The sequence below is a fragment of the Prinia subflava genome, chromosome 5 (genome assembly GCF_021018805.1).
Source record: "Prinia subflava isolate CZ2003 ecotype Zambia chromosome 5, Cam_Psub_1.2, whole genome shotgun sequence".
Taxonomy (NCBI): domain Eukaryota; kingdom Metazoa; phylum Chordata; class Aves; order Passeriformes; family Cisticolidae; genus Prinia; species Prinia subflava.
In genome coordinates this window covers 58,773,200-58,789,746 of record NC_086251.1, presented here as the reverse complement: position 1 = coordinate 58,789,746, position 16,547 = coordinate 58,773,200, and the positions used below count along the sequence as shown (strand labels likewise).

Sequence of the window (16,547 nt, the reverse complement as noted above, 5' to 3'; positions counted from 1 at the left end):
GTTAAGTGTGCAGTTTGCCTGTGTGATCTTCAGGGATTTTTTCAACCTTGCTGACACAGAGATTGAAGTGCACCTCAACCAGTAAGGAATCAAAGCTTAGACTCAATGATCCTCAAGGCTGCCTTCCAACATGGATGTCTAGGAGATTGCCAATGCAGGTGAATGCAGATGAAAAGAAATCCAAAATAAAGAACAATGGCAGTTCTTAGAAGAAGATTCACACAAAGGCAGCCTAAAGCATTACACCAGAGCCACTGGGAGTGGCTGAGCCAGGGTGGGGACAAAGGGTGGAGCTGGCTGGGTTGTGATGTGCTGTGACACCTGTGACATCACAGGGGACATGTCACAATGGGGGCAGCTCTAAAAGGCCCCAGCAGGTAACGCTGGCCCGGCATTGTTTGGGCAAGCGGTGAGTGCGCACGTGCTGGGGAGCCTGGGCTGGGGACAAGGGCTGGGGCAGAAACGCCTCACCCGGGGCTGGGTTCTCCCCCTGCATGCAGGGACAGCCCCTCATGGGACAGCCTTGGGCAGCCCAAGGTGCTGATGCCGCTGCTGGTGGGGCAGTGGGACTGGCCTTGCTGCCTGCCAGCTGTCTGGGGCCCTGTCCTTCCTGCCCCCATATCCCTGCAATTCCCTTCCCTGCTGCCCTCATTGTCATGTCCCACCCTCACAGCCCCACTCAAGGCCTTCTCTCCCTCCTCCTGCAGACCATGAATTCCATAATACTCCTTCTCGTGCTCTTGAAGAGCCTCATCCAGTACCCGCAGCCCGTGGGTGATGTCTGGGATGAGGAGACACGACTGCGCATGGAAGTGCGTGCAAAGCAGCTGGAATGGGAGAGGATTCGGCTAGAGCGGGAGGTGGAGCAGCTCACCCTGAAGCAGGTGCAGCTCTTGCAGCCCTTGGCTGTTGCTGTGCTCGTGCTGCTGGTCTTGGTGCTCTGGTTTATCGGGTGGAAAAGGAGCCTGAGGAGAGAGGAGTTAGAAGAGGAAAACAACGGTGCAGCTGAAGAGGGAGGCAGAAATGTGCAGGCAAATGAGGAAGATGATGTTGAAAATGGAGGCGTCCATGGAGCTGCAAATGCAGAAAACAACAACGATGTGGCAAATGAAGAGCAAGAAGAAGAAAGCTATGTAAATGATGACGCTGGAAGAATTCTAATGGAGCGCATAGAGTGGCCTGTACAGGACCTGCAGAAAGGCTGTGAGTGGACAGCTGGCCTCATGGAGAACTATATAGCTTACTTTGGAGAGGTGTTATCAAACAGTTTCTACCCAGTCCTGCAGCCAGCCATCGGGGTGGGCAGTGGCTTTGAAGGCTGGAGTCCCCGTGAGCAGGACGTTGTCTATCAGGTGCTCATCCCCATGACTCCTCCGCCAGGCCACAGCTTCCACCTGGAGCTGGACTCTGCAGGGCACAGGCACGTGAGGAACTTCCGTGTCCGCGTGCAGCTGGAGTGCACCTGCACAGGAGAGCAGCAGGGCGAGAACCTGCTGTGCTTCCTGCACCAGCCCGAGGAGGAGCTGAGGAGCAATCAGGAGCCCAGCCTCCTGGACACCCTGTGCACCGACTGCTACCTGGATGTGCACAAAACTGCCCGCTGGTTCTGCCAGCTGGTGAGAGCAGTCTGGCCAGCTCTGCCTCACTCACACAACTGGCACTTGACGCTGCTGCCCTCCAGACGATCCTGCCAGTTCAAGGTGACCAATGGCATTGAAAGCTTCAGGATGGAGATGCTGTTTGGGGTGAGGAGAGATGACTCAGACATCTTTGTGAGCAGCCAGACTGCAGAGGCCTACACCCCAAGCACAACCTGGCCTGAGACCTATGCTGTGGCAGAGGCAAAGTTCTTCAACCACATCGCCAGCCAGGCCCCACCTGACAGTCTGCACCTCAAATGCCTCCAGTTCTTCGTCCATCTTCAGCTGGGCATTGGCTTTTCCACCTACACCATGAAGACCATTGTCATGCACCTGCTCAATGGCCTGCCCGTGTCATCGTGGCGCAGGGGAGATTTCCTGCTGCAACTGATGGACATCGTCGAGATCCTGTGCTTGTGTGTGCAAGCAAAACGCCTCAACCACTTCATTGTGGGGAACCGCAGGCTTCCTGAAGAGATCCGTTTACCCCGAGATGTGCAGACGGGTCAGACGTGCAATCTCTTCCATCAGCTGGCGCAGGAATCGGCCGCCCACAGGCAGGCCATGAGTGAGTACCAGGTGCTGCGAACGCGGTTCGAGAGAATCCTTCTCGGTGAAGACTGAAGGAATGCAGGCACGGAGTCATGGCTATGAGAGCAGAGCTGTGCTTGGGCTGCTCACACCTGGCAGCGGAGAAGCACCTCACAGTCCAAGTCTGGTGCTTGAAGGAGAAGAGGATGCCTGCAACGGCTCTGGCAAAGGTCCCACAGCCTCTCCTGCTGCCTCAGCACGTGGAAGGCCACAGGAGGATTTATTTTGCCTCCTTGTATCGTTTTCCAAAGAAAGGCACCCGGATCCGCATTAAGCCCCGCTTAAGTATGAACTCTCCCATTCCAAAAAAAGCTCATCAAGAGACCGCACGCCGAACATGCAGCAGCAAAGTCACCAAAGCCCACCTGGAACATGCAGTTGTTCCTGGCCTTTGAGAAGGGCTGAAAATTAGAGCATGAAGGAAGGAGGAATGTGGCACAGAGAAAGACAGAAGAAGACACAGGGCAAAAAGGAGCAAGAGGAAAAATCAGCATTGCTCGCCCACAGCCATTCAATGGATGGAGTCTCTTCTTGTCTGCAGAAGGGACACCTTTGGGTCAGCATTGGACCAACTGTTGGAGTTAGAGCTGACCCGAATTTTTGTATATATAAGAATCCAGATTTTTTTCCATAGAGATAGACAGATTGATAGATAGATAGATAGATAGATGAGAGATAGATAGATAGATAGATAGAGTGTATACAAGTTATATAGTATAAGGTTTATCAATTATCATATAGAATAGAAAAGGACAATAAAACAAAACAATTTACCAATAAAAATAATATCAAAGATATGAAATATGTAATTATGGCATGAGGGTTGGGCTGGTGCAGGTCAGGCTCTGCTCCCAGGAAACAAGGCAAAGGATAAGAGGAAATGGCCTCCACTTCTGCCAGGGAGGCTTAGATTGGGTAGGAGGGAAAAATTTCTCCTCTGAAAGGGTTGTCAAGCGCTGGCACAAGCTGCCCATGAAATTGGTGGAATTGTTACTGCTTGAGGCACTAAAGGATAATGTGGATGTGGCATTTAGGGACATGGTTTCGAGGTGGATTTGTCAGAGTCAGGTCGGTGCCCTCCAACTTGGTGGCAGGACGAATGTGGGGCGGGACACAGCCCAGATGCTGGCAGCTGTGACCTGACTCAAGCCATACCCATGAACCTGACACGTTGGCTGGCACCAGTGCTGGCAGCTGAGCCACTGGCCACAGGCCACCTCACCCCACTGCAGAACCCTTTCAGGGTCAAGCTGGGCTGAGAGAGAAAGGTCAGCAGCTCTCCCAGCTCCTCAGCACAAGGTGAGAAAAGAGAAACACACGTAGCCATCTACCCCTTGAAGTGACACATCATAACAGAGGAAAGAGAGGGGCAAAGGCACAATTTTGAGATCCATCTACACAACACTGGCAAGGGACCATTCAAATCCAGGTCTCCAGCATTGAAAATGTCACAGCTTTTCCTGCTGCTAAAATACTCCAAACAAAACACCACACAAAGCCCAAACCCAAACAATAAGGTTTGAATTTTCCGTGATTGAGGGCTGAGAGAAGCTGCTGCCTGGTGCTGATGGTCTCTTCTCTGCACGTTTCTCGTCTTTGCTCATCTCAGGGCTCCACAAAGCCAGGGCAGGGTTGCTTCCTGCTCTTGCCTGTGCTGACACCAAACAGCCTTGGGGTGCCCAGTGCTGTTAGCAGGAGAGCTGGTGAAAGTCACCACAACCCACGCAGCCTTCTCCTCCAAGGCTCCACAAATACCATGGCAGGAAGCTGTAGTCTAAGCTGCATTTCACTTGAGATCCCTTCTTCACAGTCTCGCTGTGCAGCTCAGCAACATTCACACAGACATCTGGGAACATCCCAGCACGGAATTTCACTCCAAACCTTTCCATACTCTAGAAGGAAAATTCTGATTTTTCCTTCTGCTAGGAAGGGGATGGATTCCCTTGGCTGATGGATTTGGCACCAAGCTTCTCCTCACATGGAAACGCTTCTGGGAAACCTGAAACTCTTCTGCCCACTGACAACCCCTTTTGTCCCTCTGGATCATGGGAAGTCCACTGCAAAAGCAGCACCTTTCTCTCCTCTGCCAGGAGCTGGCTTCACAGCCCAGCTGCCTGACACGGTGCAGATGGTCCCCGAAGGGAGGTTGTAGCTAGGTGGGGATCATTATATTAGCCCAGAGAACAAAAAAGATTGCAAGAGGAAAATGAGTTTAGGTTGTGCACGGTAGCTTTTGATGGGATTTCTAGGAAATATTCCTGCAAAGAAAAGGATATCAAGCTGAGGAACAGGCTGCCTAGGGAAATGGCTGAGTCAGCACCCTCAGAAAGGTTTCAGAGTCATGTGCATGTGGCATTTGGGGACCTGGCTGATGGGTGCAGCAGGCAGTGTTAAGTGTGCAGTTGGACTGTGTGATCTTCAGGGATTTTTTCAACCTCGCTGACACAGAGATTGAAGTGCACCTCAACCAGTAAGGAATCAAAGCTTAGACTCAATGATCCTCAAGGCTGCCTTCCAACATGGATGTCTAGGAGATTGCCAATGCAGGTGAATGCAGATGAAAAGAAATCCAAAATAAAGAACAATGGCAGTTCTTGGAAGAAGATTCACACAAAGGCAGCCTTAAGCATTACACCAGGGCCACTGGGAGTGGCTGAGCCAGGGTGGGGACAAAGGGTGGGATTGGCTGGGTTGTGATGTGCTGTGACACCTGTGACATCACAGGGGACGTGTCACAATGGGGGCAGCTCTAAAAGGCCCCAGCAGGTAACGCTGGCCTGGCATTGCTTGGGCAAGCGGTGAGTGCGCACGTGCTGGGGAGCCTGGGCTGGGGACAAGGGCTGGGGCAGAAACGCCTCACCCGGGGCTGGGTTCTCCCCCTGCATGCAGGGACAGCCCCTCATGGGACAGCCTTGGGCAGCCCACAGTGATGCTTCTGCTGCTGGTGGGGCAGTGGGACTGGCCTTGCTGCCTGCCAGCTGTCTGGAGCCCTGTCCTTCCTGCCCCCATATCCCTGCAATTCCCTTCCCTGCTGCCCTCATTGTCATGTCCCACCCTCACAGCCCCACTCAAGGCCTTCTCTCCCTCCTCCTGCAGACCATGAATTCCATAATACTCCTTCTCGTGCTCTTGAAGAGCCTCATCCAGTACCCGCAGCCCGTGGGTGATGTCTGGGATGAGGAGACACGACTGCGCATGGAAGTGCGTGCAAAGCAGCTGGAATGGGAGAGGATTCGGCTAGAGCGGGAGGTGGAGCAGCTCACCCTGAAGCAGGTGCAGCTCTTGCAGCCCTTGGCTGTTGCTGTGCTCGTGCTGCTGGTCTTGGTGCTCTGGTTTATCGGGTGGAAAAGGAGCCTGAGGAGAGAGGAGTTAGAAGAGGAAAACAACGGTGCAGCTGAAGAGGGAGGCAGAAATGTGCAGGCAAATGAGGAAGATGATGTTGAAAATGGAGGCGTCCATGGAGCTGCAAATGCAGAAAACAACAACGATGTGGCAAATGAAGAGCAAGAAGAAGAAAGCTATGTAAATGATGACGCTGGAAGAATTCTAATGGAGCGCATAGAGTGGCCTGTACAGGACCTGCAGAAAGGCTGCGAGTGGACAACTGGCCTCATGCATAAGTATATAGCTTACTTTGGAGAGGTGTTATCAAACAGTTTCTACCCAGTCCTGCAGCCAGCCATCGGGGTGGGCAGTGCCTTTGAAGGCTGGAGTCCCCGTGAGCAGGACGTTGTCTATCAGGTGCTCATCCCCATGACTCCTCCGCCAGGCCACAGCTTCCACCTGGAGCTGGACTCTGCAGGGCACAGGCACGTGAGGAACTTCCGTGTCCGCGTGCAGCTGGAGTGCACCTGCACAGGAGAGCAGCAGGGGGAGAACCTGCTGTGCTTCCTGCACCAGCCCAAGGAGGAGCTGAGGAGCAGTCAGGAGCCCAGCCTCCTGGACACCCTGTGCACCGACTGCTACCTGGATGTGCACAAAACTGCCCGCTGGTTCTGCCAGCTGGTGAGAGCAGTCTGGCCAGCTCTGCCTCACTCACACAACTGGCACTTGACGCTGCTGCCCTCCAGACGATCCTGCCAGTTCAAGGTGAGCAATGGCATTGAAAGCTTCAGGATGGAGATGCTGTTTGGGGTGAGGAGAGATGACTCAGACATCTTTGTGAGCAGCCAGACTGCAGAGGCCTACACCCCAAGCACAACCTGGCCAGAGACCTATGCTGTGGCAGAGGCAAAGTTCTTCAACCACATCGCCAGCCAGGCCCCACCTGACAGTCTGCACCTCAAATGCCTCCAGTTCTTCGTCCATCTTCAGCTGGGCATTGGCTTTTCCACCTACACCATGAAGACCATTGTCATGCACCTGCTCAATGGCCTGCCCGTGTCATCGTGGCGCAGGGGAGATTTCCTGCTGCGACTGCTGGACATCGTCGAGAGCCTGCACTTATGTGTGGAAGCAAAACACCTCAACCACTTCATTGTGGGGAACCGCAGGCTTCCTGAAGAGATCCGTTTACCCCGAGATGTGCAGACGGGTCAGACGTACAATCTCTTCCATCAGCTGGCGCAGGAATCGGCCGCCCACAGGCAGGCCATGAGTGAGTACCAGGTGCTGCGAACGCGGTTCGAGAGAATCCTTCTCGGTGAAGACTGAAGGAATGCAGGCACGGAGTCATGGCTATGAGAGCAGAGCTGTGCTTGGGCTGCTCACACCTGGCAGTGGAGAAGCACCTCACAGTCCAAGTCTGGTGCTTGAAGGAGAAGAGGATGCCTGCAATGGCTCTGGCAAAGGTCCCACAGCCTCTCCTGCTGCCTCAGGTTGTGGAAGGCCACAGGAGGATTTATTTTGCCTCCTTGTATCGTTTTCCAAAGAAAGGCACCCAGATCCGCATTAAGCCCCGCTTAAGTATGAACTCTCCCATTCCAAAAAAAGCTCATCAAGAGACCGCACGCCGAACATGCAGCAGCAAAGTCACCAAAGCCCACCTGGAACATGCAGTTGTTCCTGGCCTTTGAGAAGGGCTGAAAATTAGAGCATGAAGGAAGGAGGAATGTGGCACAGAGAAAGACAGAAGAAGACACAGGGCAAAAAGGAGCAAGAGGAAAAATCAGCATTGCTCGCCCACAGCCATTCAATGGATGGAGTCTCTTCTTGTCTGCAGAAGGGACACCTTTGGGTCAGCATTGGACCAACTGTTGGAGCTGACCTCAAATTTTGTATATATAAGAATCCAGATTTTTTTCCATAGAGATAGACAGATAGATAGATAGATAGATAGATAGATAGACAGATAGATAGATAGATAGATAGAGTGTATACAAGTTATATAGTATAAGGTTTATCAATTATCATATAGAATAGAAAAGGACAATAAAACAAAACAATTTACCAATAAAAATAATATCAAAGATATGAAATATGTAATTATGGCATGAGGGTTGGGCTGGTGCAGGTCAGGCTCTGCTCCCAGGAAACAAGGCAAAGGACGAGAGGAAATGGCCTCCACTTCTGCCAGGGAGGCTTAGATTGGGTAGGAGGGAAAAATTTCTCCTCTGAAAGGGTTGTCAAGCGCTGGCACAAGCTGCCCATGAAATTGGCGGAATTGTTACTGCTTGAGGCACTAAAGGATAACGTGGATGTGGCATTTAGGGACATGGTTTCGAGGTGGATTTGTCAGAGTCAGGTTGGTGCCCTCCAACTTGGTGGCAGGACGAATGTGGGGCGGGACACAGCCCAGATGCTGGCAGCTGTGACCTGACTCAAGCCATACCCATGAACCTGACACGTTGGCTGGCACCAGTGCTGGCAGCTGAGCCACTGGCCACAGGCCACCTCACCCCACTGCAGAACCCTTTCAGGGTCAAGCTGGGCTGAGAGAGAAAGGTCAGCAGCTCTCCCAGCTCCTCAGCACAAGGTGAGAAAAGAGAAACACACGTAGCCATCTACCCCTTGAAGTGACACATCATAACAGAGGAAAGAGAGGGGCAAAGGCACAATTTTGAGATCCATCTACACAACACTGGCAAGGGACCATTCAAATCCAGGTCTCCAGCATTGAAAATGTCACAGCTTTTCCTGCTGCTAAAATACTCCAAACAAAACACCACACAAAGCCCAAACCCAAACAATAATGTTTGAATTTTCCGTGATTGAGGGCTGATAGAAGCTGCTGCCTGGTGCTGATGGTCTCTTCTCTGCACATTTCTCGCCTTTGCTCATCTCAGGGCTCCACAAAGCCAGGGGAGGGTTGCTTCCTGCTCTTGCCTGTGCTGACACCAAACAGCCTTGGGGTGCCCAGTGCTGTTAGCAGGAGAGCTGGTGAAAGTCACCACAACCCACGCAGCCTTCTCCTTCAAGACTCCACAAATACCATGGCAGGAAGCTGTAGTCTAAGCTGGATTTCACTTGAGATCCCTTCTTCACAGTCTCGCTGTGCAGGTCAGCAAAATTCACACAGACATCTGGGAACATCCCAGTACGGAATTTCACTCCAAACCTTTCCATACTCTAGAAGGAAAATTCTGATTTTTCCTTCTGCTAGGAAGGGGATGGATTCCCTTGGCTGATGGATTTGGCACCAAGCTTGTCCTCACATGGAAACGCTTCTGGGAAACCTGAAACTCTTCTGCCCACTGACAACCCCTTTTGTCCCTCTGGATCATGGGAAGTCCACTGCAAAAGCAGCACCTTTCTCTCCTCTGCCAGGAGCTGGCTTCACAGCCCAGCTGCCTGACACGGTGCAGATGGTCCCCGAAGGGAGGTTGTAGCTAGGTGGGGATCAGTACAGTAGCCCAGAGAACAAACAAGATGACCAGAGGAAAATGAGCTCAGGTTGTGCCACGGTAGCTTTTGATGGGATCTCTAGGAAATATTCCTGCAAAGAAAAGGATATCAAGCTGAGGAACAGGCTGCCTAGGGAAATGGCTGAGTCAGCACCCTCAGAAAGGATTCAAAGTCATGTGCAAGTGGCATTTGGGGACCTGGCTGATGGGTGCAGTAGGCAGTGTTAAGTGTGCAGTTGGACTGTGTGATCTTCAGGGATTTTTTCAACCTCACTGACACAGAGATTGAAGTGCACCTCAACCAGTAAGGAATCAAAGCTTAGACTCAATGATCCTCAAGGCTGCCTTCCAACATGGATGTCTAGGAGATTGCCAATGCAGGTGAATGCAGATGAAAAGAAATCCAAAATAAAGAACAATGGCAGTTCTTGGAAGAAGATTCACACAAAGGCAGCCTTAAGCATTACACCAGGGCCACTGGGAGTGGCTGAGCCAGGGTGGGGACAAAGGGTGGGATTGACTGGGTTGTGATGTGCTGTGACACCTGTGACATCACAGGGGACGTGTCACAATGGGGGCAGCTCTAAAAGGCCCCAGCAGGTAACGCTGGCCCGGCATTGCTTGGGCAAGCGGTGAGTGCGCACGTGCTGGGGAGCCTGGGCTGGGGACAAGGGCTGGGGCAGAAACGCCTCAGCCGGGGCTGGGTTCTCCCCCTGCATGCAGGGACAGCCCCTCATGGGACAGCCTTGGGCAGCCCACAGTGATGCTTCTGCTGCTGGTGGGGCAGTGGGACTGGCCTTGCTGCCTGCCAGCTGTCTGGGGCCCTGTCCTTCCTGCCCCCAGATCCCTGCAATTCCCTTCCCTGCTGCCCTCATTGTCATGTCCCACCCTCACAGCCCCACTCAAGGCCTTCTCTCCCTCCTCCTGCAGACCATGAATTCCATAATACTCCTTCTCGTGCTCTTGAAGAGCCTCATCCAGTACCCGCAGCCCGTGGGTGATGTCTGGGATGAGGAGACACGACTGCGCATGGAAGTGCGTGCAAAGCAGCTGGAATGGGAGAGGATTCGGCTAGAGCGGGAGGTGGAGCAGCTCACCCTGAAGCAGGTGCAGCTCTTGCAGCCCTTGGCTGTTGCTGTGCTCGTGCTGCTGGTCTTGGTGCTCTGGTTTATCGGGTGGAAAAGGAGCCTGAGGAGAGAGGAGTTAGAAGAGGAAAACAACGGTGCAGCTGAAGAGGGAGGCAGAAATGTGCAGGCAAATGAGGAAGATGATGTTGAAAATGGAGGCGTCCATGGAGCTGCAAATGCAGAAAACAACAACGATGTGGCAAATGAAGAGCAAGAAGAAGAAAGCTATGTAAATGATGACGCTGGAAGAATTCTAATGGAGCGCATAGAGTGGCCTGTACAGGACCTGCAGAAAGGCTGCGAGTGGACAACTGGCCTCATGCATAAGTATATAGCTTACTTTGGAGAGGTGTTATCAAACAGTTTCTACCCAGTCCTGCAGCCAGCCATCGGGGTGGGCAGTGCCTTTGAAGGCTGGAGTCCCCGTGAGCAGGACGTTGTCTATCAGGTGCTCATCCCCATGACTCCTCTGCCAGGCCACAGCTTCCACCTGGAGCTGGACTCTGCAGAGCACAGGCACGTGAGGAACTTCCGTGTCCGCGTGCAGCTGGAGTGCACCTGCACAGGAGAGCAGCAGGGCGAGAACCTGCTGTGCTTCCTGCACCAGCCCGAGGAGGAGCTGAGGAGCAATCAGGAGCCCAGCCTCCTGGACACCCTGTGCACCGACTGCTACCTGGATGTGCACAAAACTGCCCGCTGGTTCTGCCAGCTGGTGAGAGCAGTCTGGCCAGCTCTGCCTCACTCACACAACTGGCACTTGATGCTGCTGCCCTCCAGACGATCCTGCCAGTTCAAGGTGACCAATGGCATTGAAAGCTTCAGGATGGAGATGCTGTTTGGGGTGAGGAGAGATGACTCAGACATCTTTGTGAGCAGCCAGACTGCAGAGGCCTACACCCCAAGCACAACCTGGCCAGAGACCTATGCTGTGGCAGAGGCAAAGTTCTTCAACCACATCGCCAGCCAGGCCCCACCTGACAGTCTGCACCTCAAATGCCTCCAGTTCTTCGTCCATCTTCAGCTGGGCATTGGCTTCTCCACCTACACCATGAAGACCATTGTCATGCACCTGCTCAATGGCCTGCCCGTGTCATCGTGGCGCAGGGGAGATTTCCTGCTGCAACTGATGGACATCGTCGAGATCCTGTGCTTGTGTGTGCAAGCAAAACGCCTCAACCACTTCATTGTGGGGAACCGCAGGCTTCCTGAAGAGATCCGTTTACCCCGAGATGTGCAGACGGGTCAGACGTACAATCTCTTCCATCAGCTGGCGCAGGAATCGGCCGCCCACAGGCAGGCCATGAGTGAGTACCAGGTGCTGCGAACGCGGTTCGAGAGAATCCTTCTCGGGGAAGACTGAAGGAATGCAGGCACGGAGTCATGGCTATGAGAGCAGAGCTGTGCTTGGGCTGCTCACACCTGGCAGCGGAGTAGCACCTCACAGTCCAAGTCTGGTGCTTGAAGGAGAAGAGGATGCCTGCAACGGCTCTGGCAAAGGTCCCACAGCCTCTCCTGCTGCCTCAGGTTGTGGAAGGCCACAGGAGGATTTATTCTCCCTCCTTGTATCGTTTTCCAAAGAAAGGCACCCAGATCCGCATTAAGCCCCGCTTAAGTATGAACTCTCCCATTCCAAAAAAAGCTCATCAAGAGACCGCACGCCGAACATGCAGCAGCAAAGTCACCAAAGCCCACCTGGAACATGCAGTTGTTCCTGGCCTTTGAGAAGGGCTGCAAATTAGAGCATGAAGGAAGGAGGAATGTGGCACAGAGAAAGACAGAAGAAGACACAGGGCAAAAAGGAGCAAGAGGAAAAATCAGCATTGCTCGCCCACAGCCATTCAATGGATGGAGTCTCTTCTTGTCTGCAGAAGGGACACCTTTGGGTCAGCATTGGACCAACTGTTGGAGTTAGAGCTGACCCGAATTTTTGTATATATAAGAATCCAGATTTTTTTCCATAGAGATAGACAGATAGATAGATAGATAGATAGATAGATAGATGAGAGATAGATAGATAGATAGATAGAGTGTATACAAGTTATATAGTATAAGGTTTATCAATTATCATATAGAATAGAAAAGGACAATAAAACAAAACAATTTACCAATAAAAATAATATCAAAGATATGAAATATGTAATTATGGCATGAGGGTTGGGCTGGTGCAGGTCAGGCTCTGCTCCCAGGAAACAAGGCAAAGGATAAGAGGAAATGGCCTCCACTTCTGCCAGGGAGGCTTAGATTGGGTAGGAGGGAAAAATTTCTCCTCTGAAAGGGTTGTCAAGCGCTGGCACAATCTGCCCATGAAATTGGTGGAATTGTTACTGCTTGAGGCACTAAAGGATAACGTGGATGTGGCATTTAGGGACATGGTTTCGAGGTGGATTTGTCAGAGTCAGGTTGGTGCCCTCCAACTTGGTGGCAGGACGAATGTGGGGCGGGACACAGCCCAGATGCTGGCAGCTGTGACCTGACTCAAGCCATACCCATGAACCTGACACGTTGGCTGGCACCAGTGCTGACAGCTGAGCCACTGGCCACAGGCCACCTCACCCCACTGCAGAACCCTTTCAGGGTCAAGCTGGGCTGAGAGAGAAAGGTCAGCAGCTCTCCCAGCTCCTCAGCACAAGGTGAGAAAAGAGAAACACACGTAGCCATCTACCCCTTGAAGTGACACATCATAACAGAGGAAAGAGAGGGGCAAAGGCACAATTTTGAGATCCATCTACACAACACTGGCAAGGGACCTTTCAAATCCAGGTCTCCAGCATTGAAAATGTCACAGCTTTTCCTGCTGCTAAAATACTCCAAACAAAACACTACACAAAGCCCAAACCCAAACAATAATGTTTGAATTTTCCGTGATTGAGGGCTGATAGAAGCTGCTGCCTGGTGCTGATGGTCTCTTCTCTGCACGCTTCTCGTCTTTGCTCATCTCAGGGCTCCACAAAGCCAGGGGAGAGTTGCTTCCTGCTCTTGCCTGTGCTGACACCAAACAGCCTTGGGGTGCCCAGTGCTGTTAGCAGGAGAGCTGGTGAAAGTCACCACAACCCACGCAGCCTTCTCCTTCAAGGCTCCACAAATACCATGGCAGGAAGCTGTAGTCTAAGCTGCATTTCACTGGAGATCCCTTCTTCACAGTCTCGCTGTGCAGGTCAGCAACATTCACACAGACATCTGGGAACATCCCAGTACGGAATTTCACTCCAAACCTTTCCATACTCTAGAAGGAAAATTCTGATTTTTCCTTCTGCTAGGAAGGGGATGGATTCCCTTGGCTGATGGATTTGGCACCAAGCTTGTCCTCACATGGAAACGCTTCTGGGAAACCTGAAACTCTTCTGCCCACTGACAACCCCTTTTGTCCCTCTGGATCATGGGAAGTCCACTGCAAAAGCAGCACCTTTCTCTCCTCTGCCAGGAGCTGGCTTCACAGCCCAGCTGCCTGACACGGTGCAGATGGTCCCCGAAGGGAGGTTGTAGCTAGGTGGGGATCATTATATTAGCCCAGAGAACAAAAAAGATTGCAAGAGGAAAATGAGTTTAGGTTGTGCACGGTAGCTTTTGATGGGATCTCTAGGAAATATTCCTGCAAAGAAAAGGATATCAAGCTGAGGAACAGGCTGCCTAGGGAAATGGCTGAGTCAGCACCCTCAGAAAGGTTTCAAAGTCATGTGCATGTGGCATTTGGGGACCTGGCTGATGGGTGCAGCAGGCAGTGTTAAGTGTGCAGTTGGACTGTGTGATCTTCAGGGATTTTTTCAACCTCGCTGACACAGAGATTGAAGTGCACCTCAACCAGTAAGGAATCAAAGCTTAGACTCAATGATCCTCAAGGCTGCCTTCCAACATGGATGTCTAGGAGATTGCCAAAGCAGGTGAATGCAGATGAAAAGAAATCCAAAATAAAGAACAATGGCAGTTCTTGGAAGAAGATTCACACAAAGGCAGCCTTAAGCATTACACCAGGGCCACTGGGAGTGGCTGAGCCAGGGTGGGGACAAAGGGTGGAGCTGGCTGGGTTGTGATGTGCTGTGACACCTGTGACATCACAGGAGATGTGTCACAATGGGGGCAGCTCTAAAAGGCCCCAGCAGGTAACGCTGGCCCGGCATTGCTTGGGCAAGCGGTGAGTGCGCACGTGCTGGGGAGCCTGGGCTGGGGACAAGGGCTGGGGCAGAAACGCCTCACCCGGGGCTGGGTTCTCCCCCTGCATGCAGGGACAGCCCCTCATGGGACAGCCTTGGGCAGCCCACGGTGCTGATGCTGCTGCTGGTGGGGCAGTGGGACTGGCCTTGCTGCCTGCCAGCTGTCTGGGGCCCTGTCCTTCCTGCCCCCAGATCCCTGCAATTCCCTTCCCTGCTGCCCTCATTGTCATGTCCCTCCCTCACAGCCCCACTCAAGGCCTTCTCTCCCTCCTCCTGCAGACCATGAATTCCATAATACTCCTTCTCGTGCTCTTGAAGAGCCTCATCCAGTACCCGCAGCCCGTGGGTGATGTCTGGGATGAGGAGACACGACTGCGCATGGAAGTGCGTGCAAAGCAGCTGGAATGGGAGAGGATTCGGCTAGAGCGGGAGGTGGAGCAGCTCACCCTGAAGCAGGTGCAGCTCTTGCAGCCCTTGGCTGTTGCTGTGCTCGTGCTGCTGGTCTTGGTGCTCTGGTTTATCGGGTGGAAAAGGAGCCTGAGGAGAGAGGAGTTAGAAGAGGAAAACAACGGTGCAGCTGAAGAGGGAGGCAGAAATGTGCAGGCAAATGAGGAAGATGATGTTGAAAATGGAGGCATCCATGGAGCTGCAAATGCAGAAAACAACAATGATGTGGCAAATGAAGAGCAAGAAGAAGAAAACTGTGTAAATGATGACGCTGGAAGAATTCTAATGGAGCGCATAGAGTGGCCTGTACAGGACCTGCAGAAAGGCTGTGAGTGGACAACTGGCCTCATGCATAAGTATATAGCTTACTTTGGAGAGGTGTTATCAAACAGTTTCTACCCAGTCCTGCAGCCAGCCATCGGGGTGGGCAGTGCCTTTGAAGGCTGGAGTCCCCGTGAGCAGGACGTTGTCTATCAGGTGCTCATCCCCATGACTCCTCCGCCAGGCCACAGCTTCCACCTGGAGCTGGACTCTGCAGAGCACAGGCACGTGAGGAACTTCCGTGTCCGCGTGCAGCTGGAGTGCACCTGCACAGGAGAGCAGCAGGGCGAGAACCTGCTGTGCTTCCTGCACCAGCCCGAGGAGGAGATGAGGAGCAATCAGGAGCCCAGCCTCCTGGACACCCTGTGCACCGACTGCTACCTGGATGTGCACAAAACTGCCCGCTGGTTCTGCCAGCTGGTGAGAGCAGTCTGGCCAGCTCTGCCTCACTCACACAACTGGCACTTGACGCTGCTGCCCTCCAGACGCTCCTGCCAGTTCAAGGTGAGCAATGGCATTGAAAGCTTCAGGATGGAGATGCTGTTTGGGGTGAGGAGAGATGACTCAGACATCTTTGTGAGCAGCCAGACTGCAGAGGCCTACACCCCAAGCACAACCTGGCCAGAGACCTATGCTGTGGCAGAGGCAAAGTTCTTCAACCACATCGCCAGCCAGGCCCCACCTGACAGTCTGCACCTCAAATGCCTCCAGTTCTTCGTCCATCTTCAGCTGGGCATTGGCTTCTCCACCTACACCATGAAGACCATTGTCATGCACCTGCTCAATGGCCTGCCCGTGTCATCGTGGCGCAGGGGAGATTTCCTGCTGCAACTGATGGACATCGTTGAGATCCTGTGCTTGTGTGTGCAAGCAAAACGCCTCAACCACTTCATTGTGGGGAACCGCAGGCTTCCTGAAGAGATCCGTTTACCCCGAGATGTGCAGACGGGTCAGACGTACAATCTCTTCCATCAGCTGGCGCAGGAATCGGCCGCCCACAGGCAGGCCATGAGTGAGTACCAGGTGCTGCGAACGCGGTTCGAGAGAATCCTTCTCGGGGAAGACTGAAGGAATGCAGGCACGGAGTCATGGCTATGAGAGCAGAGCTGTGCTTGGGCTGCTCACACCTGGCAGCGGAGAAGCACCTCACAGTCCAAGTCTGGTGCTTGAAGGAGAAGAGGATGCCTGCAACGGCTCTGGCAAAGGTCCCACAGCCTCTCCTGCTGCCTCAGGTTGTGGAAGGCCACAGGAGGATTTATTCTCCCTCCTTGTATCGTTTTCCAAAGAAAGGCACCCGGATCCGCATTAAGCCCCGCTTAAGTATGAACTCTCCCATTCCAAAAAAAGCTCATCAAGAGACCGCACGCCGAACATGCAGCAGCAAAGTCACCAAAGCCCACCTGGAACATGCAGTTGTTCCTGGCCTTTGAGAAGGGCTGCAAATTAGAGCATGAAGGAAGGAGGAATGTGGCACAGAGAAAGACAGAAGAA

General features: G+C 52.8%; 4 protein-coding genes across 4 annotated transcripts; all 4 read left to right on the top strand.

Annotated features, from left to right (window-relative positions):
- Positions 1 to 740: 740 nt before the first annotated feature.
- On the top strand, positions 741 to 2,264 carry LOC134551508 (inositol 1,4,5-trisphosphate receptor-interacting protein-like 1). The gene has a single exon (XM_063399170.1). It carries the CDS (start codon positions 807 to 809, stop codon positions 2,262 to 2,264), a length of 1,458 nt encoding a protein of 485 aa, XP_063255240.1. The 5' UTR covers positions 741 to 806.
- A 3,162-nt stretch (positions 2,265 to 5,426) lies between these two features.
- LOC134551507 (inositol 1,4,5-trisphosphate receptor-interacting protein-like 1) lies at positions 5,427 to 6,884 on the top strand. The gene has a single exon (XM_063399169.1). It carries the CDS (start codon positions 5,427 to 5,429, stop codon positions 6,882 to 6,884), a length of 1,458 nt encoding a protein of 485 aa, XP_063255239.1.
- A 3,062-nt stretch (positions 6,885 to 9,946) lies between these two features.
- Positions 9,947 to 11,500, top strand: LOC134551506 (inositol 1,4,5-trisphosphate receptor-interacting protein-like 1). The gene has a single exon (XM_063399168.1). The coding sequence runs from the start codon at positions 9,947 to 9,949 to the stop codon at positions 11,498 to 11,500; it is 1,554 nt and encodes a 517-aa protein (XP_063255238.1).
- Positions 11,501 to 14,600: 3,100 nt separating this feature from the next.
- On the top strand, positions 14,601 to 16,124 carry LOC134551505 (inositol 1,4,5-trisphosphate receptor-interacting protein-like 1). The gene has a single exon (XM_063399167.1). The coding sequence runs from the start codon at positions 14,667 to 14,669 to the stop codon at positions 16,122 to 16,124; it is 1,458 nt and encodes a 485-aa protein (XP_063255237.1). The 5' UTR covers positions 14,601 to 14,666.
- The last annotated feature ends 423 nt before the right edge of the window (positions 16,125 to 16,547 follow it).

Bases quoted from the DNA above. Each gene is read 5' to 3' on its own strand.
- LOC134551508 (XM_063399170.1), top strand. From the start codon at position 807: ATGGAAGTGCGTGCAAAGCAGCTGGAATGGGAGAGGATTCGGCTAGAG.
- LOC134551507 (XM_063399169.1), top strand. From the start codon at position 5,427: ATGGAAGTGCGTGCAAAGCAGCTGGAATGGGAGAGGATTCGGCTAGAG.
- LOC134551506 (XM_063399168.1), top strand. From the start codon at position 9,947: ATGAATTCCATAATACTCCTTCTCGTGCTCTTGAAGAGCCTCATCCAG.
- LOC134551505 (XM_063399167.1), top strand. From the start codon at position 14,667: ATGGAAGTGCGTGCAAAGCAGCTGGAATGGGAGAGGATTCGGCTAGAG.